This window comes from Salmo salar, chromosome ssa03 (assembly GCF_905237065.1).
Source record: "Salmo salar chromosome ssa03, Ssal_v3.1, whole genome shotgun sequence".
Taxonomy (NCBI): domain Eukaryota; kingdom Metazoa; phylum Chordata; class Actinopteri; order Salmoniformes; family Salmonidae; genus Salmo; species Salmo salar.
Window position 1 is genome coordinate 6,067,215 of NC_059444.1, and position 22,579 is coordinate 6,089,793.

Sequence of the window (22,579 nt, forward strand, 5' to 3'; positions counted from 1 at the left end):
GAACGAGAGAGGAGGGGAGAGTTAGACTTTTAACAATGTGTGTATGGAAGACAGAAAGAAAGTGTGTTGCTGGGCATATGCATACATGAGTGTGTGTGTGTGTGTGTGTGTGTGTGTGTGTGTGTGTGTGTGTGTGTGTGTGTGTGTGTGTGTGTGTGTGTGTGTGTGTGTGTGTGTGTGTGTGTGTGTGTGTGTGTGTGTGTGTGTGTGTGTGTGTGTGTGTGAGTATTTGAGTGTGTGTGTGTGTGTGTGTTTGTGTGTGTGTGCGTGTGTGAGTATTTGAGTGTGTGTGTGTGTGTGTGTGTGTGTGTGTGTGTGTGTGTGTTTGTGTGTGTGTGCGTGCGTGCGTGTGAGTATTTCAGTGTGTGTGTGTGTGTGTGTGTGTGTGTGTGTGTACTAATCTTTACTCTGCCACAGTCTAACACGGTGTATTATAATCCTGGAAGAACCCTCTCAACTGGGCACCAAAATTGGAAATAAAAGCCAATTTGACATTTGCTCAGTGTTTTTGCTGAGTAAAATGTACGAGTCTGCTGTTAATGATAATGCAGAGGATTTTCCCAAGGTTGCTGTTGACGCATATCCCACGGTAGTTATTGGTTCCATATATTGGGGAATATGCCAGAGCCAAGGATGATGTTAATTAAAGAGTTTTAGTATAGCCAATTGGAATTTATTGTCTGTATATTTTATCATTTCATTGAGGATATCATCAACACCACAGGCCTTTTTGGGTTGGAGGGTTTGTATTTTGTCCTGTAGTTCATTCAAGGTAATTGGAGAATCCAGTGGGTTCTGGTCGTCTTTAATAGTTGATTCTAAGATTTGTATTTGATCATGTATATGTTTTTGCTGTTTGTTCTTTGTTATAGACAAACACCTACTCTCTCTCTCTCTCTCTCTCTCTCTTTGTCCCTCTCTCTCTCTCTCTCTCTCTCTCTCTCTCTCTTTGTCCCTCTCTCTCTCTCTCTCTCTCTCTCTCTCTCTCTCTCTCTCTCTCTCTCTCTCTCTCTCTCAACACCTTCTCTCTCTCTAAACACCTACTCTCTCTCTCTCTCTCTCTCTCTCTAAACACCTACTCTCTCTCACTGCTTTAGCCCAGAGACCATAGTGATAACTGTTACGCCTCCTATATCTCCAATGAGGAGCAGTGTGTGTGTGTGTGTGTGTGTGTGTGTGTGTGTGTGTGTGTGTGTGTGTGTGTGTGTGTGTGTGTGTGTGTGTGTGTGTGTGTGTGTGTGTGTGTGTGTGTGTGTGTGTTTGTGTGTGTGTGTTGTGTGTGTAATAGCTGTTTGGAGCTGGGTGTATCTGTAGATGGGAGCTCTGTCTTACGTTAGCCCCAGGAAGACCTCTCTGTCCTGGGAAGCCCCTGAGCCCGGCTGGGCCAACCTTTCCAGATGTACCCATAGGACCTGGGTCACCCTGGAGGAGAGATAGAAGAAAAAGGTGAGACAGAATACAAGGTCATATCATGAAATACATAGTCTGTCAATTGCTGTAGGTGCATACGATCATGAACTAATGTTCCTGTCTGTATGTATTATACTGTATCTACATTTGTATTAGTAACAACAGACACTTGATCTTGACAAGCAACACGGAATGACTGTGTAGTCTGAATACGTCTGTAAAGTGACTCTGGATAAGAGAGTCTGTTAAATGACTCAAATGGAAAAGAAATTCAAGTACAGAATAATAGACCAGTGACTGTTAATTGGAGTGGCACCCCTTTTCTATCTCTCTCACGTCACCAAACCACTCCAGTCTCTCTCTCTCTCTCTGTTATATTCCTGGGCAAAGATAATCCTGAGCCAAGATAATCAAGTTAAGAGGACGCCACTTTACCGTTCCTTTCTTTGTTTGCTCTCAGCTTAAGTCATAGAGGTTAGGTTTACTGTACTGAGTGCTGCAGTAGTCATGCAATCTTCATCTCTCTCTCTCTCTCTCTCTTTCACTCTTCTCTTCTCTTCTCTTCTCTTCTCTTCTCTTCTCTTCTCTTCTCTTCTCTTCTCTTCTCTTCTCTTCTCTTCTCTTCTCTCATCCTAAGAGTCTGTGCCACCTACTCCATATTCACACTTTGAATGTCAATCTAATAATCATCGTCTTCAAGTACATTTTAGAAGCCATTTGAAAAGAGGTTCTTGGAAAATAACCTGTTGCTTTTTTTCTTCTTCCAAGAGATGGATTCTCAATATTTAGTCAATTGGGGGTCATCTGTCAGATACCTGTAAGTGCTATTAGGTTTCCATGACAACAGTAAATGTTGTTGATTGTTCTTCTTCTGGCATTTCAATAGACAAACAAAGCCCATTTACCCACGAATGGTATGTTCTTGCCCTGGTCTTACGCTTTGGCCGGGGTGAGACCATTGTCGAGTCATAGGGGAGTTTTGTTTTACCTTTCCTCCTTCTTTCCCAGCAGATCCAGGTAAACCTTGCTCTCCGGGGGGTCCAGGGGAGCCAGGGTGTCCTCTCTCTCCGATGCCGCCGGTCTCTCCCGTTGGTCCCTGTCAGACAGACAAAAAAACAGCGGTTTGGTCAAACCCGCAGAGATTGTTGAAAGACGGGACAATCTCGAAGTATGTAAAGGAATCGTAGAATTCAACGAACTGGAATTATGTCAGACGCCATAAAATGCATTTCATTTTTTTTTACAATCATTGTCCAACAAGTGTTTAAAGGCCTTGATAGTTTAATTCTAACATTAGATTATTCAAATATGTCATATAAATCTCCAAACTTATTTTTGTTTTGTTTTATAGTGTTATTATTAAATGTTCCAAGGCTAATGTTGTTCCAAGATTTAGAAAATAAATCAACATTCATAAATCAAACATCCCTTAGATCTAGCACAGGAAATATCTCAATAGTTTAAGCATATATTGCAGAACAATGATTCAAATATATATATATATATATATTTTTTTATCATTTACCAGACGCTTTTATACAAAGCGACTTATAGTCATGTGTGCATATATTTTGTACGTGTGGGTGGTCCCAGGAACCGAACCCACTATCTTGGCATTTGCAAGCAACAATCTCTACTAACTGAGCTACAGAAGACCCCCGTTTTGTGTTTATGCTTATTAGCGGCCATGTTTTGAACCTTACCTGAGGTCCAACAACACCTCCAGGCCCAGGTGGGCCAGTCTTTCCCTGGAAACCTGTCTCTCCTCTCTGCCCAGGGTGACCAGGCAGTCCGTCTTTACCCGGGGGGCCCTGAGGGACATGAGATGGACAGGTTCAATTAGTAGGGACAACATGGTTGAAGTAGAATGATAACCATGTACTATTGTACTTGTACCATGAACAATTTTTAAAGTAGAGGGGAGGGTACTTATGTTAAGATCCTTAGGTCCTGGGAAGGGTACTTACGTTAGGGCCCTTAGGTCCTGGGAAGGGTACTTATGTTAGGGCCCTTAGGTCCTGGGAAGGGTACTTATGTTCGGGCACTTAGGTCCTGGGAAGGGTACTTACATTAGGGCCCTTAGGTCTTGGGAAGGGTACTTATGTTAGGGCCCTTAGGTCCTGGGAAGGGTACTTATGTTAGGGCCCTTAGGTCTTGGGAAGGGTACTTATGTTAGGGCCCTTAGGTCCTGGGAAGGGTACTTATGTTAGGGCCCTTAGGTCCTGGGAAGGGTACTTACATTAGGGCCCTTAGGTCTTGGGAAGGGTACTTATGTTAGGGCACTTAGGTCCTTGGAAGGGTACTTATGTTAGGGCCCTTAGGTCCTGGGAAGGGTACTTACAATTGAGTCCTTAGGTCTTGGGAAGGGTACTTACATTAGGGCCCTTAGGTCTTGGGAAGGGTACTTACATTAGGGCCCTTAGGTCCTGGGAAGCCGGCTGGCCCCTGGGGTCCTTGGGGTCCCTGACATATAAGAAGAAGAAGATTAATTTTAGAGAACCATAACCCTCATCACACGTGACCCCCATTGGGCTCTTTCACAAACATACCAAAAACATCTCAGTGATTTGTATCTCGTAACGAAGTTGGTCAAAGACAATGCCCTTTTATTATAAGGATTGAGTGGAAAAAAACAGACTAGAACTCACTCTCTCTCCTGGTCCACCTGGAGGACCGTCATTACCTGATGTTCCCTGTGGAGGCAGCAGATAGAGAGAGACAGTCAGATACAGAGGCAGTCAGATACAGAGATAGTCTGTGTAGGTTAGTCATGAACACACTACAGACAGAGACAGTCAGATAGAGAGTCTGATACAGAGACAGTCTGATACAGAGACAGTCTGATACAGAGACAGTCTGATACAGAGACAGTCTGATACAGAGACAGTCATATACAGAGACAGTCAGATACAGAGACAGTCTGATACAGAGACAGTCATATACAAAGACAGTCTGATACAGAGGCAGTCCGATACAGAGACAGTCTGAGACAGAGACAGTCTGATACAGAGACAGTCAGATACAGAGACAGTCAGATACAGAGATAGTCTGTGTAGGTTAGTCATGAACACACTACAGACAGAGACAGTCAGATAGAGAGTCTGATACAGAGACAGTCTGATACAGAGACAGTCTGATACAGAGACAGTCTGATACAGAGACAGTCTGATACAGAGACAGTCATATACAGAGACAGTCAGATACAGAGACAGTCTGATACAGAGACAGTCATATACAAAGACAGTCTGATACAGAGGCAGTCCGATACAGAGACAGTCTGAGACAGAGACAGTCTGATACAGAGACAGTCAGATACAGAGACAGTCTGATACAGAGACAGTCAGATACAGAGACAGTCTGATACAGAGACAGTCTGTGTAGGTTAGTCATGAACACACTACAGACAGAGACAGTCAGATAGAGACAGTCTGATATAGAGACAGTCTGATATAGAGACAGTCAGATACAGAGACAGTCAGATACAGAGGCAGTCTGATACAGAGACAGTCTGAGACAGAGACAGTCTGATACAGAGACAGTCTGATACAGAGACAGTCAGATACAGAGACAGTCTGATACAGAGACAGTCAGATACAGAGACAGTCAGATACAGAGACAGTCAGATACAGAGACAGTCAGATACAGAGACAGTCAGATACAGAGATAGTCTGTGTAGGTTAGTCATGAACACACTACAGACAGACAGTCTGAGGTCAGAGTCATTGATACTGTACTGTATTATGTATAGTGACAACAGGTGATATGGAAAATACATTCTGTGTGTAAAATAAAAAGAGATAATAATAATAGCAATAAAACATATAATAATAATAATAATAATACAACATTTAAATAACAATAATAATACAAATTATAAAAAATTATAATACAAATAATAATAATAATAATAGCAAATAAAAACAATATTTAAATAAAAAAAATCATAATGATCATAATTATAACAATAATTATAATACATTTAATTTGTATAGCGCTTTTCATTACAGAGTTAACTCAAAGCTCTACGTAACAGGGAAAAATACAATAAAAAACGATACACTTAGAATCAGGTAAAATAGCAGTTCTGGGCTAGGTACTAAAATACAACTTACATTGGGACTATTACTATGAGAAGGACAGTCTGTAGAAGTGGGTTTTATTAAGGCCAGTTTTGTATATATATTTTTTTTAAATAGATAATTAAAATATGATACTTGAGTTAGAGACGGATATAAACCGACCTTAGCACCTGGCTTTCCAGTTGGTCCCCTGGCACCTCTTCCACCACGGGGACCCTAGATACAGGAACACAGAGAAGACCGATCATCTAACAACTCAGAGAAAGTGTTGTGTTAGAGAGAAAATGGACTGTGGATCGACTGATAGATGAGTTATCAGGTAACTACCGTTGGGCCACGTTGTCCCCTGGGTCCGGATTTACCAGCGATACCCTGCAAAACACACACAACCACACGAGCATTTTTTATTCATGAGACCGAGGGTTCAAAACACAAACATTATAATGTTATACTGTCATAGAAAGAAAACTGCATCATTCTATAGTTAAATATATTGACAGAAAAACTTTGCAAACAGTAATTATAGATTCATCTATTCACACAGATGAAGTTTAGACCTCCAAGAAAGTCTTAAAGTCATTCAAACATTCTACAGCTTAGAGAAGACAAGACTCCTCCGCTGCTCTGTGGGGTTAGAGTCTGAGTCAGAGAAATAAATGATCAAATCAGAGCAAGAGGTAAGCAGATACCCACATTACTCAGAGGCACTTGACAGCCTGACCAGCCTGTCAACTCTGGTGATATTGGCTCCTGAGGTGTCTAGGGTGTTTGTGTCCCAAATGGCACCCTATTCTCTATGTAGTGCACTACTATAGCGTAGCACACTCAAATGGAGTGCCCTACATAGGGAATAGGGTGCTATTTGGGACGCAGGCCAGGTGTCCACTCCTCACTCTTCACTGTCTGTTTGAGAGGGAAGGAGCTCGTTTCAGCAATTCTCTTTCCCTCTCTTATTTCCTCCAATGCCTCTCTCTCCTCCACCCCTCCCCTCCCCCTAACCCCCCCCACCCTCCACCCCTCCCCTACCCCACCACACCCGCTACCCCTCCCCTACCCCACCTCACCCTGCCACCCCTCCCCTCCCCCACCTCACCCTCCACCCCTCCACTTCCCCACCTCACCCTCTACCCCTCCCCTCCCCACCCCACCTCACCCTCCACCCCTCCCCTACCCCACCTCACCCTCCACCCCTCCCCTACCCCCCACCCCCACCTCACCCTCCACCCCTCCCCTACCCCACCTCACCCTCCACCCCTCCACTACCCCACCTCACCCTCTACCCCTCCCCTGCCCAGAATTTGATACTCCACACTGCCACAGAAGTCTTTAACGCCTCTATAGTGCTCACCGTCACACTGAGTGTCTCACCGTCTACACTGAGTGTCTCACCTCTAAGCACTGAGTTCTCAGCCGTCCAAGCACTGAGTGTCTCACCGCCCAACACTGAGTGTCTCAGCCGTCCCTAAGCACACTAGTGTCTCACCCGTCCAAGACACTGGTGCTCACCGGTCTAAGACACTGAGTGACTCAGCGGTCTAAGACACTGAGTGTCTCAGCGGTCTAAGACACTGAGTGTCTCAGCAGTCTAAGACACTGAGTGTCTCAGCGGTCTAAGACACTGAGTGTCTCAGCGGTCTAAGACACTGAGTGTCTCAGCGGTCTAAGACACTGAGTGGCTCAGCGGTCTAAGACACTGAGTGACTCAGCAGTCTAAGACACTGAGTGTCTCAGCGGTCTAAGACACTGAGTGACTCAGCAGTCTAAGACACTGTATCACAGTGTTGCGGTGTCACTGCAGCCTGGGGTTTGATCCCAACTGGCAGTGACCGGGAGTCCCATAGGGCGGTGCACAATTGGCCCAGCGTCGTCTGGGTTAGGGGAGGGTTTGATCGGGCAGGGCTTTACTTGGCTCATCGCCCTCTAACGACTCCTTGTGGGGTGGGTTCGGTTGTCAGTTGAACGGTGTTTCCTCTGACACATTGGTCGCGGCTGGCTTCCAGGTTTAGCCGGAGGCTGTTAAGAAGCGAGTCTTGGCAGGTCATGTTTCGGAGGAGGCATGACTTGACCTTTGCCTCTCCCGAGCTCGTTGGGGAGTTGCAGTGATGAGACAAGATTGTAATCATGAAAAAAGGGGGGGGGGGGATGATAATAATTGAAAAGAAGGTATTAAGTAACGGAGCGATGTAAAGAGCCTCACCCTTCCTCCTTTTTCTCCATTGGAGCCGGGGAATCCAGGGAAGCCATTGGAGCCCTGTGAACGGACAGAGAGATTGTTAGAGAGTTGAAGAGCCGATAAGAAGAGATGCTCTGAGTCTCATGTAACCTCTGTCCTTTCTATCCAAGTCCCAAGAGAGAATATTTGATTTGATTTATTAGGATACTATTTAGCCGACCAAAATGGTGACAGCTAGTCTTACTGGAGTCCTACAAATAACGAAAATGACATTACAGACAAAATACTTTTGACATACATTATAAAACATTAACATGTAGTGTGTGTGTGCATTTATTCAGTTACACATACATGTCAGTACATACACACAACAAGTAGGTCACATGTCAGTACATACACACAACAAGTAGGTCACATGTCAGTACAAACACACAACAAGTAGGTCACATGTCAGTACAAACACACAACAAGTAGGTCACATGTCAGTACAAACACACAACAAGTAGGTCACATGTCAGTACAAACACACAACAAGTAGGTCACATGTCAGTACAAACACACAACCAGTAGGTCACATGTCAGTACAAACACACAACCAGTAGGTCACATGTCAGTACAAACACACAACAAGTAGGTCACATGTCAGTACAAACACACAACAAGTAGGTCACATGTCAGTACAAACACACAACAAGTAGGTCACATGTCAGTACAAACACACAACAAGTAGGTCACATGTCAGTACAAACACACAACCAGTAGGTCACATGTCAGTACAAACACACAACCAGTAGGTCACATGTCAGTACAAACACACAACCAGTAGGTCACATGTCAGTACAAACACACAACAAGTAGGTCACATGTCAGTACAAACACACAACCAGTAGGTCACATGTCAGTACAAACACACAACAAGTAGGTCACATGTCAGTACAAACACACAACCAGTAGGTCACATGTCAGTACAAACACACAACCAGTAGGTCACATGTCAGTACAAACACACAACAAGTAGGTCACATGTCAGTACAAACACACAACAAGTAGGTCACATGTCAGTACAAACACACAACCAGTAGGTCACATGTCAGTACAAACACACAACCAGTAGGTCACATGTCAGTACAAACACACAACCAGTAGGTCACATGTCAGTACAAACACACAACCAGTAGGTCACATGTCAGTACAAACACACAACCAGTAGGTCACATGTCAGTACAAACACACAACCAGTAGGTCACATGTCAGTACAAACACACAACCAGTAGGTCACATGTCAGTACAAACACACAACCAGTAGGTCACATGTCAGTACAAACACACAACCAGTAGGTCACATGTCAGTACATACACACAACAAGTAGGTCACATGTCAGTACAAACACACAACAAGTAGGTCACATGTCAGTACAAACACACAACAAGTAGGTCACATGTCAGTACAAACACACAACCAGTAGGTCACATGTCAGTACAAACACACAACCAGTAGGTCACATGTCAGTACAAACACACAACAAGTAGGTCACATGTCAGTACAAACACACAACAAGTAGGTCTAATAGGGGAGAGATGTTGCTTTATTTGTTTTTTGAAACCAGGTTTGCTGTTCACTTGCACTATATAAGATGGCTCCTGGCTCTGTATAATACTATACATTTCCTTGAATTTGTTCTGGATTATGGGGACTGTGAAAAGACCCCTGGTGGCACGTCTGGTGGGGTAAGTGTGTGTGTCAGAGCTGTGTGTAAATTGACTATACAAACAACTTGGAACACATTAGAGTTTCTTCTAAAAAAGAAGAAGTGATGCAGTCAGTCTCTCCTCAACTCTCAGCCAAGAGAGACTGGCATACATAGCATTTATGTTAGCCCTCTGATTACCATGAAGAGCAATACGTGCTGCTCTGTTCTGGACCAGCTGAAGCTTAACTAGGTATTTCCTTGCAGCACTCGGCCACACGACTGGACATTAATCAAGGTAAGACAAAACTAGAGGCTGCAGGACTTGCTTTTTGGAGTGTGGAGTAAAAAAAAACCATCTTTATTACAGACAGACCTCTCCCCATCTTTACAACCATTGAATCTATAAGTTTTGACCATGACAGTTTATAATCTAAGGTAACAACAAGTAATGTAGTCCCTTCAACTTGTTCAACAGCCACACCATTCATTACCAGATTCAGCAGAGGTCTAGAGTTTAGGGAATATGTTGTACCAAATATAATGCTCTTTTAGAGATGTTCAGTTTATTGGCCCCTCAAGCCAAAACTGACTCCAACTCTTTGTTAAGGGTTTCAGTGACTTCATTAGCTGTGCTTGCTGATGTATATATGGTTGAATCATCAGCATACATGGACACACATGCTTTGTTTAATGCCAGTGGCAGGCCATTGGTAAAAATAGAAAAGAGTAGAGAGCCTAGAGAGCTTCCCTGCAGTACACCACACTTTACATGTTTAACATTAGAGAAGCTTCCATTAAAGAAAACCCTCTGAGTTCTATTAGATAGATAGCTCTGAATCTAAAATATGGCAGAGGTTGAAAAACCATTACGAATATGTTTTCTCAACAACAGGTTCTGGCCAATAATATCAAAGGCTGTACAATCTTCTTAATATCAATGTCTTTCAACCAATCGTCAGTCATTTGTGTCAGTGCAGTACATGTTGAGTGCCCTTCTCTATAAACATGCTGAACGTCCGTTGTTAATTTGTTTACAGAGAAATAGCATTTTATTTGGTCAAACACAATTTTGTTAAGAGCTGGCAACAAGCTGATAGGTCTGCTGTTAGAACCAGTAAAGGCCACTTTACCACTCTTGAGTAGCGGAATTACTTTGGCTTCCCTCCAGACCTGAGGACAAAGACTTTCCTCTAGGCTCAGATTAAAGCTATGACAGATAGGAGTGGCTATAGAGTCAGCTACCATCCTCAGTAGCTTTCCATCTGAGTTGTCAATGCCATGAGGTTTGTCATTATTGATGAACAATATAAAGGGACACATGGGAATCATGATAAAAGGGCTTTGCTCTTCAAGGCTCAACACATGAGACGTTAGCTTGTTAGCACCCAGAGAAAAACAACACAAGGGTTGTCACTAGTTACCACAGCCAAAAAGGTCAAAGTCAGAAAATGCAGGTTTTGGTCTTAATTTAAGGTTAGCAGTGTGGTTAAGGTTAGGGTTAGGCATAAGGTTAACAGTGTAGTTAGGGTTAGGCATAAGGTTAGCAGTGTGGTTAAGGTTAGGGTTAGGCATAAGGTTAGCAGTGTGGTTAAGGTTAGGCTTAGGCATAAGGTTAGCAGTGTGGTTAAGGTTAGGGTTAGGCATAAGGTTAGCAGTGTGGTTAAGGTTAGGGTTAGGCATAAGGTTAACAGTGTGGTTAAGGTTAGGGTTAGGCATAAGGTTAACAGTGTGGTTAAGGTTAGGGTTAGGCATAAGGTTAACAGTGTGGTTAAGGTTAGGGTTAGGCATAAGGTTAGCAGTGTAGTTAAGGTTAGGGTTAGGCATAAGGTTAGCAGTGTGGTTAAGGTTAGGGTTAGGCATAAGGTTAACAGTGTGGTTAAGGTTAGGGTTAGGCATAAGGTTAACAGTGTGGTTAAGGTTAGGGTTAGGCATAAGGTTAGCAGTGTGGTTAAGGTTAGGGTTAGGCATAAGGTTAACAGTGTGGTTAAGGTTAGGCATAAGGTTAACAGTGTGGTTAAGGTTAGGCATAAGGTTAACAGTGTGGTTAAGGTTAGGGTTAGGCATAAGGTTAACAGTGTGGTTAATGTTAGGGTTAGGCATAAGGTTAGCAGTGTGGTTAAGGTTAGGGTTAGGCATAAGGTTAGCAGTGGGGTTAAGGTTAGGGTTAGGCATAAGGTTAGCAGTGTAGTTAAGGTTAGGGTTAGGCATAAGGTTAGCAGTGTGGTTAAGGTTAGGGTTAGGCATAAGGTTAGCAGTGGGGTTAAGGTTAGGGTTAGGCATAAGGTTAGCAGTGTAGTTAAGGTTAGGGTTAGGCATAAGGTTAGCAGTGTGGTTAAGGTTAGGGTTAGGCATAAGGTTAACAGTGTAGTTAGGGTTAGGCATAAGGTTAGCAGTGTGGTTAAGGTTAGGGTTAGGCATAAGGTTAACAGTGTGGTTAAGGTTAGGGTTAGGCGTAAGGTTAACAGTGTGGTTAAGGTTAGGGTTAGGCATAAGGTTAGCAGTGTGGTTAAGGTTAGGGTTAGGCATAAGGTTAGCAGTGTGGTTAAGGTTAGGGTTAGGCATAAGGTTAACAGTGTGGTTAAGGTTAGGGTTAGGCATAAGGTTAGCAGTGTGGTTAAGGTTAGGGTTAGGCATAAGGTTAGCAGTGTGGTTAAGGTTAGGGTTAGGCATAAGGTTAACAGTGTGGTTAAGGTTAGGGTTAGGCATAAGGTTAACAGTGTGGTTAAGGTTAGGGTTAGGCATAAGGTTAACAGTATAGTTAAGGTTAGGGTTAGGCATAAGGTTAGCAGTGTGGTTAAGGTTAGGGTTAGGCATAAGGTTAACAGTGTGGTTAAGGTTAGGGTTAGGCATAAGGTTAACAGTGTGGTTAAGGTTAGGGTTAGGCATAAGGTTAACAGTATAGTTAAGGTTAGGGTTAGGCGTAAGGTTAACAGTGTGGTTAAGGTTAGGGTTAGGCGTAAGGTTAACAGTGTGGTTAAGGTTAGGGTTAGGCATAAGGTTAACAGTGTGGTTAAGGTTAGGGTTAGGCGTAAGGTTAACAGTGTGGTTAAGGTTAGGGTTAGGCGTAAGGTTAACAGTGTGGTTAAGGTTAGGGTTAGGCGTAAGGTTAACAGTGTGGTTAAGGTTAGGGTTAGGCATAAGGTTAACAGTGTGGTTAAGGTTAGGGTTAGGCGTAAGGTTAACAGTGTGGTTAAGGTTAGGGTTAGGCATAAGGTTAACAGTGTGGTTAAGGTTAGGGTTAGGCATAAGGTTAACAGTGTGGTTAAGGTTAGGGTTAGGCATAAGGTTAACAGTGTGGTTAAGGTTAGGGTTAGGCATAAGGTTAACAGTGTGGTTAAGGTTAGGGTTAGGCATAAGGTTAACAGTGTGGTTAAGGTTAGGGTTAGGCGTAAGGTTAACAGTGTGGTTAAGGTTAGGGTTAGGCATAAGGTTAACAGTGTGGTTAAGGTTAGGGTTAGGCATAAGGTTAACAGTGTGGTTAAGGTTAGGGTTAGGCATAAGGTTAACAGTGTAGTTAAGGTTAGGGTTAGGCATAAGGTTAGCAGTGTGGTTAAGGTTAGGGTTAGGCATAAGGTTAACAGTGTGGTTAAGGTTAGGGTTAGGCATAAGGTTAACAGTGTGGTTAAGGTTAGGGTTAGGCATAAGGTTAGCAGTGTGGTTAAGGTTAGGGTTAGGCGTAAGGTTAGCAGTGTGGTTAAGGTTAGGGTTAGGCGTAAGGTTAACAGTGTGGTTAAGGTTAGGGTTAGGCGTAAGGTTAACAGTGTGGTTAAGGTTAGGGTTAGGCATAAGGTTAACAGTGTGGTTAAGGTTAGGGTTAGGCGTAAGGTTAACAGTGTGGTTAAGGTTAGGGTTAGGCATAAGGTTAACAGTGTGGTTAAGGTTAGGGTTAGGCGTAAGGTTAACAGTGTGGTTAAGGTTAGGGTTAGGCATAAGGTTAACAGTGTGGTTAAGGTTAGGGTTAGGCATAAGGTTAACAGTGTGGTTAAGGTTAGGGTTAGGCATAAGGTTAGCAGTGTGGTTAAGGTTAGGGTTAGGCATAAGGTTAACAGTGTGGTTAAGGTTAGGGTTAGGCATAAGGTTAACAGTGTGGTTAAGGTTAGGGTTAGGCATAAGGTTAGCAGTGTGGTTAAGGTTAGGGTTAGGCATAAGGTTAGCAGTGTGGTTAAGGTTAGGGTTAGGCATAAGGTTAACAGTATAGTTAAGGTTAGGGTTAGGCGTAAGGTTAACAGTATAGTTAAGGTTAGGGTTAGGCGTAAGGTTAACAGTATAGTTAAGGTTAGGGTTAGGCATAAGGTTAACAGTGTGGTTAAGGTTAGGGTTAGGCATAAGGTTAACAGTGTGGTTAAGGTTAGGGTTAGGCGTAAGGTTAACAGTGTGGTTAAGGTTAGGGTTAGGCGTAAGGTTAACAGTGTGGTTAAGGTTAGGGTTAGGCGTAAGGTTAGCAGTGTGGTTAAGGTTAGGGTTAGGCATAAGGTTAACAGTATAGTTAAGGTTAGGGTTAGGCATAAGGTTAACAGTATAGTTAAGGTTAGGGTTAGGCATAAGGTTAACAGTGTGGTTAAGGTTAGGGTTAGGCATAAGGTTAACAGTGTGGTTAAGGTTAGGGTTAGGCGTAGAAATAGGCAGGGTTTAGCCATAATTATGACTTGGTGACTGTGGTATCTAGTGACAACCCAACATAAACGAGATATACTGGGAGGGCAAAGCAAATGGACGACGGAGGGGAAAACTCTCCTGTTGGCTACACAGCAGACATTTTAGCTGCCTACTACTGATGGCAATGTCAGTCAGATAGACGACCAAGTTAAAGGCTCAATGTGGCATGACAATCACCATGTTCGATACATTATTATTTTTTATTATTTTTTTATTTAACCCTTTGTTGTCTCAGTCAATTTACCACCAGGTAAGTTGATTGAGACAACATTCTCAGTTACAGCAACCTCCGTGGGGAATAGTTACAGGGGAGAGGAGGGGAGAGGAGGAGGGGAGAGGAGGAAGGAGGGGAGAGGAGGGGAGAGGAGGGGGAGAGGAGGGGAGAGGAGGGGCGAGGAGGGGGAGGAGGGGAGAGGAGGGGAGAGGGGGGGAGAGGAGGGGAGAGGAGGGGAGAGGAGGAGGGGAGAGGAGGGGAGAGGAGGAGGGGAGAGGAATGAGCCAAAGAAGGAATCCAGAGGAGCTTACCAATGTAACTTCCCTTCAAGAAGCGTTGAAAATACAGAAGTAAGTAAGAAACAACCTTAATAAGAGTTTATGTGCTTCATAGCACCACATTGCAAAGTGTCTACTTGAAATGGTATGTGTACGCTCTCTCATACAGAATGTGTATGTCCACCTGTCCGCCAGTGTGTGTAGACTAAACCCATTCCATCAGACAGCATGAAAAAACTGTGGAACGTGGAGAGAGACAGTGAGAAGGATCTCTGTGGATTAACTGTTTTCTTTACTGGTAAACTGAATGATTAGGAGTGAAGAGGAGAGGAGAGGAGGAGAGGAGGAGAGGAGGAGGAGAGCACTGTAATATCACTGTAACGTCACTGTAACAGCACTGTAATATCACTGTAATATTACTGTAATATCACTGTAACAGCAATGTAATATCACTGTAATATCCCTGTAATATTACCGTAACAGCATTGTAATGTCACTGAAATATCAATGTATGATCACTGTAATACCACTGTAATATCCCTGTAACGGCACTGTAACAGCACTGTAATATTACTGTAACAGCACTGTAATATCACTGTAACAGCACTGTAACAGCACTGTAACAGCACTGTAACAGCACTGTAATATCACTGTAAAATCACTGTAATATTACTGTAACAGCACTGTAATATCACTGTAATATCACTGTAATATCACTGTAACAGCACTGTAACATCACTGTAATATCACTGTAATATCACTGTAATATCACTGTAATACCACTGTAATATCACTTTAATATCACTGTAATATCACTGAAATATCAATGTATGATCACTGTAATATCACTTTAACAGCACTGTAATATCATTGTAATATCACGGTAACAGCACTGTAACATCACTAATACCACTGTAATATCACTGTAATACCACTGTATTACCACTGTAATACCACTGAAATATCACTGTAATATTACTGTAATATCACTGAAATACCACTGTAATACCACTGTAATACCACTGTAATATCATGCTGTGATATTACTGTAACAGCACTGTAATGTCACTGAAATATCAATGTATGATCACTGTAATATTACTGTAATATCACTGAAATACCACTGTAATACCACTGTAATATCACTGTAATACCACTGTAATATCACTTTAATACCACTTTAATATCACTGTAATACCACTGTAATACCACTGTAATGTCATGCTGTGATATTACTGTAACAGCACTGTAATGTCACTGAAATATCAATGTATGATCACTGTAATATTACTGTAACAGCACTGTGATACCACTGAAATACTCAATGTATGATCACTGTAATATCACTGTAACAGCACTGTAATACCACTGTAATATCACTGTAATATCACTGTAATACCACTGTAATACCACTGTAATACCACTTTAATATCACTGTAATATCACTGAAATATCAATGTATGATCACTGTAATATCACTTTAACAGCACTGTAATATCACTGTAATATCACTGTAACAGCACTGTAACATCACTGTAATACCACTGTAATATCACTGTAATACCACTGTATTACCACTGTAATACCACTGTAATATCACTGTAATATCCCTGTAATACCACTGTAATATCACTGAAATACCACTGTAATACCACTGTAATATCATGCTGTGATAAATAAAACTGATCATAAAGGCCCAGTGCAGTCAAAAACGTGATTTTTTTTCCTGTTTTATATATATTTCAGTAGAGATAGGTGGTAGAGTCAGTAACACAGAGAGAGATATACGAACACACAGATCCCATAATCAGTTTTGTGCTGTTTATCACATACCTTTGGTCCTTGTCTTCCTGGGTAGCCGGGTAATCCGGGGACACCAAGTTGTCCCTAAACAACATACAACAGGGTTACAATAGCAGACTGGCTTGTAAAAACTCATCAAGATAGTGAAGATAGTGATATAGAGGTATTAAGTACCTTCTCTCCAGCAGACCCGATGGGGCCTGCCTCTCCGTTGGGGCCGGATCGACCTTTGGGGCCCTCAGGTCCGTCTTCACCTCTGGCTCCTAGGACACCGAGCTCTCCCTTGTCTCCCTTGATGCCCATGTCTCCTTTGAAACCTGGGAAACCGTCCTCTCCCTGAAACACAGAGGAAGAAAACAATCTTCAATAACGGGCAAGATAAGTTCAAAGGGTGCTCAGAATCACTTTAAATTGTAAAAAAAAAAAAAAAAACACTATTTAAAAAAAATTAAGTATCACATCATACATAAATACCTGTATTAAATATACTGTACATCTTTTCTGTGTTGATTTCACATGAGCATCAAGGCATAAATTGCTTCCACTGTAAACTTGAATGATAGATGTTGACATCTAGTGGTAATATGTTGAAATTGCAGTCACTGAATATAGAGATATACTGCCATCTGGTGGTCAGACCTCAGAATGCAGTTGGCCCGTTTTTACATAGAGACTCTTGTCACAGGATTTCCCAAACTTGGTCTTCAGGACCCCAAGGGGGTGCACGTTTTGGTTTTGTTGTCCTAACACTACACAGCTGATTCAAAGCTTGATGATTAGTTGACTATGTGTAGTGTTAAGGGTCCCCAAGGTCCGAGTTCGGGGAAACCCCTCCTCTATCATTTCACACTTCCCATCCTACCAAGGGTCTACTGTAGTCGTCACTTACTGCAACTAAGCAGTGGAGATATCAAGATCCTTTTCTACAGCATGTACGTAAGCGTTTGTTCGTTTCTAACTTTGTTATAAGCCTTTTTTTTTGTTGCCATTATGTTGAAAACAGCAGACCCAAAATAGAAAGGTCGTTTATTTCGGGTTTTTTTCTTCAAAGGAAATCTTATCGTAAACACAGCTGGGTTCATCAGCCGTTTCCTGACTCAACAGGAAAATCGACCAATGAGGCAGATAAACAAGCTGAAAAAAAATACCGTTTAGAAGTTTAGAACAGCCGGCAGCCCATCCAATCTACTTTTAGATCACATTTGCTACTGTTACCTGTAGACTTTGGCGTTACGCTAACGCTAGTTAGCATTGGCTGGCAAAAAAACGAACAACCTCTAACTTTAGTCATGCTGCATGCAGAGACATTAAAATGGTATCTACAAGTTCATCTTGACTCTAGGTATGTAGCACAAAGCCTTAGATGCCAGAATCCGTGTAATATCCCTTTCATGTTTTACAACCCATTACTACTTAACGAGATGAAGCCTTTCAAGCCAATAAGCATTTAAGGGGTTTTTCCACTAGATCTGCCTGCCTGCAAAAAAAAAAAAGGCCTGAACCAAAATGGAATGAATGACAACTACGGTAGATAGTGGAGCTGGAACAAAACGTTTCCCTCTTACCACTGACTCAGGGTCAGGTATTAGCTCATCCCTCTAATAGTTAAGGTTAAGATTTGATGTTGGGGCAATCTGATCCTAGATCTGTGGTTGAGAACCACTTTCTACCTCTTAATAACACAAATATGAGGCGGACATATTGTTGTTGTTTACCTTTTCTCCGCCGCCGCCTTTCAGACCTCTGATGCCCTCGGCACCCTGTAGGAGGAAACAGAAGATGAATACGATGATTCAAGAATGTATCATTTACCAATGTAGAGTTCACTACTGCTGTTGCATTGTCGTGGTGGGTGTTTATGTATTTCTTATGAATTCAATCAATTCAATACATTCATTAATTAACAAATCAATCAATTCATAAATCATGTAAATATCAATTTAACGGTAAGGTCAAAGGTTGTGACCCTTGAAGGTCGTTACCTTGACACCTCGTGGGCCAGGGTAGCCAATAGAACCCTGAGGACCAGGATGACCCTACGAGAAAAAGAAACGAGACAAAAACAGTGTGGTTAGTTGGTGATCGAGATCAGGTAAGGTATGAATGGTAAGGTATGAATGGTAAGGTATGAATGGTAAGGTATGAATGATAAGGTATGAATGGTAAGGTATGAATGGTAAGGTATGAACGATAAGGTATGAACGGTAAGGTATGAATGGTAAGGTATGAATGGTAAGGTATGAATGGTAAGGTATGAATGATAAGGTATGAATGGTAAGGTATGAATGGTAAGGTATGAATGGTAAGGTATGAATGATAAGGTATGAATGGTAAGGTATGAATGGTAAGGTATGAATGGTAAGGTATGAATGGTAAGGTATGAATGGTAAGGTATGAATGGTAAGGTATGAATGATAAGGTATGAATGGTAAGGTATGAATGGTAAGGTATGAATGGTAAGGTATGAATGGTAAGGTATGAATGGTAAGGTATGAATGGTAAGGTATGAATGGTAAGGTATGAATGGTAAGGTATGAATGGTAAGGTATGAATGATAAGGTATGAATGGTAAGGTATGAATGATAAGGTATGAATGGTAATGTATGAATGGTAAGGTATGAATGGTAAGGTATGAATGGTAAGGTATGAATGGTAAGGTATGAATGGTAAGGTATGAAGATAAGGTATGAATGATAAGGTATGAATGGTAAGGTATGAATGGTAAGGTATGAATGGTAAGGTATGAATGGTAAGGTATGAATGGTAAGGTATGAATGGTAAGGTATGAATCTAATAAATGAAATCAGACTTACGACGCCTCCTTTCATTCCTGGAGGACCCTCCTTCCCTGGGTGACCCTGGAAGAAACGTTGGGGTCAGATAACTGTATTATTATAACCCTAACCCTTTTCCTAACCTTAACCTAATTCTCCTATCCCTAACCCTTTTCCTAACCTTAACCTAATTCTCCTATCCCTAACCCTTTTCCTAACCTTAACCTAATTCACCTATCTCTAACCCTTTTCCTAACCTTAACCTAATTCTCCTATCTCTAACCCTTTTCCTAACCTTAACCTAATTCTCCTATCTCTAACCCCTTTCCTAACCTTAACCTATTCCACCTAACCCTAACCCTTTTCCTAACCTTAACCTATTCCACCTAACCCTAACCCTTTTCCTAACCTTAACCTAATTTTCCTAGCCTTCTGCATATGTTCTCCTAACCGGCTACAAAACAACACTTCTGCTAGTCAAAACCGGCAGGCCTGGTCTGAGAGCAGTTTCCAATAATGTGACACACCTCGTCTGTGCCTAACAGGAAGTTGATTGTTTTTAACAGGAAGTGGTAATAAGACTCACGGGAGGACCATCGGCACCACCCAGACCAGCCAATCCCTGACGACCTGACGGTCCCTAGATGGAGAAAGATATATATAGAGAGAGAAGATAGAGAGAGAGAGAGAGAGAGAGAGAGAGAGAGAGAAAGAGAGAGAAAGAGCGAGCGAGAGAGTGAGAGAGAGAGACCCAACCACGCACACGCACAATTAGACCCAACCAAATCATGAGAAAACAAAAAGATCATTACTTGACACATTGGAAAGAATTAACAAAAAAACAGAGCAAACTAGAATGCTATTTGGCCCTAAACAGAGAGTACACAGTGGCAGAATACCTGACCACTGTGACTGACCCAAACTTAAGGAAAGCTTTGACTATGTACAGACTCAGTGAGCATAGCCTTGCTATTGAGAAAGGCCACCGTAGGCAGAACTGGCTCTCAAGAGAAGACCGGCTATGTGCACACTGCCCACAAACTGAGGTGGAAACTGAGCTGCACTTCCTAACCTCCAGCCAAATGTATGACCATATTAGAGACACATATTTCCCTCAGATTACACAGATCCACAAAGAATTAAAAAACAAACCCAATTTTGATAAACTCCCATATCTATTGGGTGAAATACCACAGTGTTCCATCACAGCAGCAAGATTTGTGACCTGTTGCCACAAGTAAAGGGCAACCAGTGAAGAACAAACACCATTGTAAATACAACCCATATTTATGTTTATTTATTTTCCCTTTTGTACTTTAACTATTTGCACATCGTTACAACACTGTATACATACATAATATGACATTTGAAATGTCTTTATTCTTTTGGAACTTCTGTTGTGTAATGTTTACTGTTCATTTTTATTGTTTATTTCACTTTTGTTTATTATCTACTTCACTTGCTTTAGCAATGTTAACATATGTTTCCCATGCCAATAAAGCCCTTAAATTGACAGAGAGAGAGAGAGAGAGAGAGAGAGAGAGAGAGAGAGAGAGAGAGAGAGAGAGAGAGAGCCTATGGTTTTTAAACCAATGAGTCTGTTGAATCACTTATATGGTCAGACTGAGAAATCCATCTAAAAACAACAGAGAAGGGTCTCTCTCTCTCTCTCTCACACACACACACACACACACACACACACACACACACACACACACACACACACACACACACACACACACACACACACACACACACACACACACTTACTTTTTCACCAGGCGGTCCGATTGGGCCTTGAGGACCAACAAGACCCTAGAAGAAATAATATAAACCAGACATGTTACACAGCAGTCCAGGTGTACGGCACAAATTGCACACTATTCCCTGTGTATAGTGCACTACATTTTGACCAGAGCCCTAAGTAGTGCACTATAAAAGGCAATAGGTTACCATTTGGTACGTATCTCTGTCCTCTCATTCACAATTAGTTACAGTCATATACTAGATGAAGGTGACCTGTCCTAGACATGGGAAGATGCAGAATTGAAATGAAAAAACAGTTCCTAGTTCAGAAATAAACAGTTATTCTATCTGGATGGCCGTTGTGATTTTCCAAAACGTTCCAGTGGCCCTGTGCTGTACTGTCCACGCTCTGAGCATCCACAGGTGTGCTATAATCTCTGAACACAAGTGGACTCCAATAATGTCTCAATGATTTCAACACTGTAATATCGGAGCATTCTGTTTTGTGTTAGACATAATTCCAGAATCAGTGATCCTCTATATTGCCGTCAACTGGACAGTGGAATTGATTTAACTCCATACATCCCAAAAAGAGTTGTTTTAAGTTGTAGAGGAATGGAGAGAACAGTATTGGGGAAAATGTGAGAGAGAAAGAGAGAGAGAGAGAGGGAGGAAGAGAGGGAGAGAGAGAGAGAGAAGAGAGAGAGAGAGAGAGAGAGAGAGAGAGAGAGAGAGAGAAAGAGAGAGAGAGAGAGAGAGAGAGAGAGAGAGAGAGAGAGAGAGAGAGAGAGAGAGAGAGAGAGAGAGAGAAAGAGAGAGAGGCAGAGAGAGGCAGAGAGATGGAGAGAGAGAGAAAGAGAGAGAGAGAGAGAGTGAGATGGAGAGAGAGAGAGAGAAGAAGAAACACATGCATCACTAATGGTCTGCTGTCGTTACTTACTTGTGGTCCAGGGATGCCCTGCTGACCGGCGGGCCCCGACTCTCCTTGTGTGCCCTGAATGGAACAGAGAGAGAGACTAGATCAGAATACTGTAGATCAGAGACTACTGTAGATCAGACTACTGTAGATCAGAGACTACTGTAGATCAGAGACTACTGTAGATCAGAATATTGTAGATCAGAGACTACTGTAGATCAGAATACTGTAGATCAGAGACTACTGTAGATCAGAGACTACTGTAGATCAGAATACTGTAGATCAGAATACTGTAGATCAGAATACTGTAGATCAGAGACTACTGTAGATCAGAGACTACTGTAGATCAGAATACTGTAGATCAGATTGTCTATACTATAGTCAACAGTCAACCTGAGTAGAACGGAGAGAGACTACTGTATTTCAGAAACTACTGTAGACCAGATGTTGTACAGTAAACTTGGCCTACTGATAGTGTTTGTGTACTTTGAATGTATGGAAAACTCTGTTTCAGTAGCCTATACTATAGTTTAACTAGCCTACACTATAGTTTAACTAGCCTACACTATAGTTTAACTAGCCTACACTACAGTTTAACTAGTCTACACTACAGTTTAACTAGTCTACACTACAGTTTAACTAGTCTACACTATAGTTTAACTAGTCTACACTACAGTTTAACTAGTCTACACTATAGTTTAACTAGTCTACACTACAGTTTAACTAGCGTACACTATAGTTTAACTAGCCCACACTATAGTTTAACTAGCCTACACTATAGTTTAACTAGTCTACACTACAGTTTAACTAGTCTACACTAAAGTTTAACTAGTCTACAC

The 22,579-nt window shown here is 42.0% G+C and overlaps 1 protein-coding gene across 1 annotated transcript in view; it reads right to left on the reverse strand.

The window, feature by feature from the left end:
• The window catches only part of LOC106596897 (collagen alpha-1(XI) chain), a 185,012-nt gene that overhangs the window by 55,209 nt on the left and 107,224 nt on the right, over nucleotides 1-22,579 (reverse strand). Inside the window, exons 23-38 of the mRNA XM_045714451.1 lie at nucleotides 21,765-21,818; nucleotides 20,849-20,893; nucleotides 19,665-19,718; nucleotides 19,118-19,162; nucleotides 18,287-18,340; nucleotides 18,020-18,064; nucleotides 16,479-16,640; nucleotides 16,335-16,388; nucleotides 7,687-7,740; nucleotides 5,817-5,861; nucleotides 5,652-5,705; nucleotides 4,059-4,103; nucleotides 3,820-3,873; nucleotides 3,114-3,221; nucleotides 2,399-2,506; nucleotides 1,333-1,422 (exon numbers count right to left, since the gene is read on the reverse strand). Of these exons, the coding sequence (XP_045570407.1) occupies nucleotides 1,333-1,422; nucleotides 2,399-2,506; nucleotides 3,114-3,221; nucleotides 3,820-3,873; nucleotides 4,059-4,103; nucleotides 5,652-5,705; nucleotides 5,817-5,861; nucleotides 7,687-7,740; nucleotides 16,335-16,388; nucleotides 16,479-16,640; nucleotides 18,020-18,064; nucleotides 18,287-18,340; nucleotides 19,118-19,162; nucleotides 19,665-19,718; nucleotides 20,849-20,893; nucleotides 21,765-21,818 (1,071 nt within the window). The remainder of the gene's footprint in view (nucleotides 1-1,332; nucleotides 1,423-2,398; nucleotides 2,507-3,113; nucleotides 3,222-3,819; nucleotides 3,874-4,058; nucleotides 4,104-5,651; nucleotides 5,706-5,816; nucleotides 5,862-7,686; nucleotides 7,741-16,334; nucleotides 16,389-16,478; nucleotides 16,641-18,019; nucleotides 18,065-18,286; nucleotides 18,341-19,117; nucleotides 19,163-19,664; nucleotides 19,719-20,848; nucleotides 20,894-21,764; nucleotides 21,819-22,579) is intronic.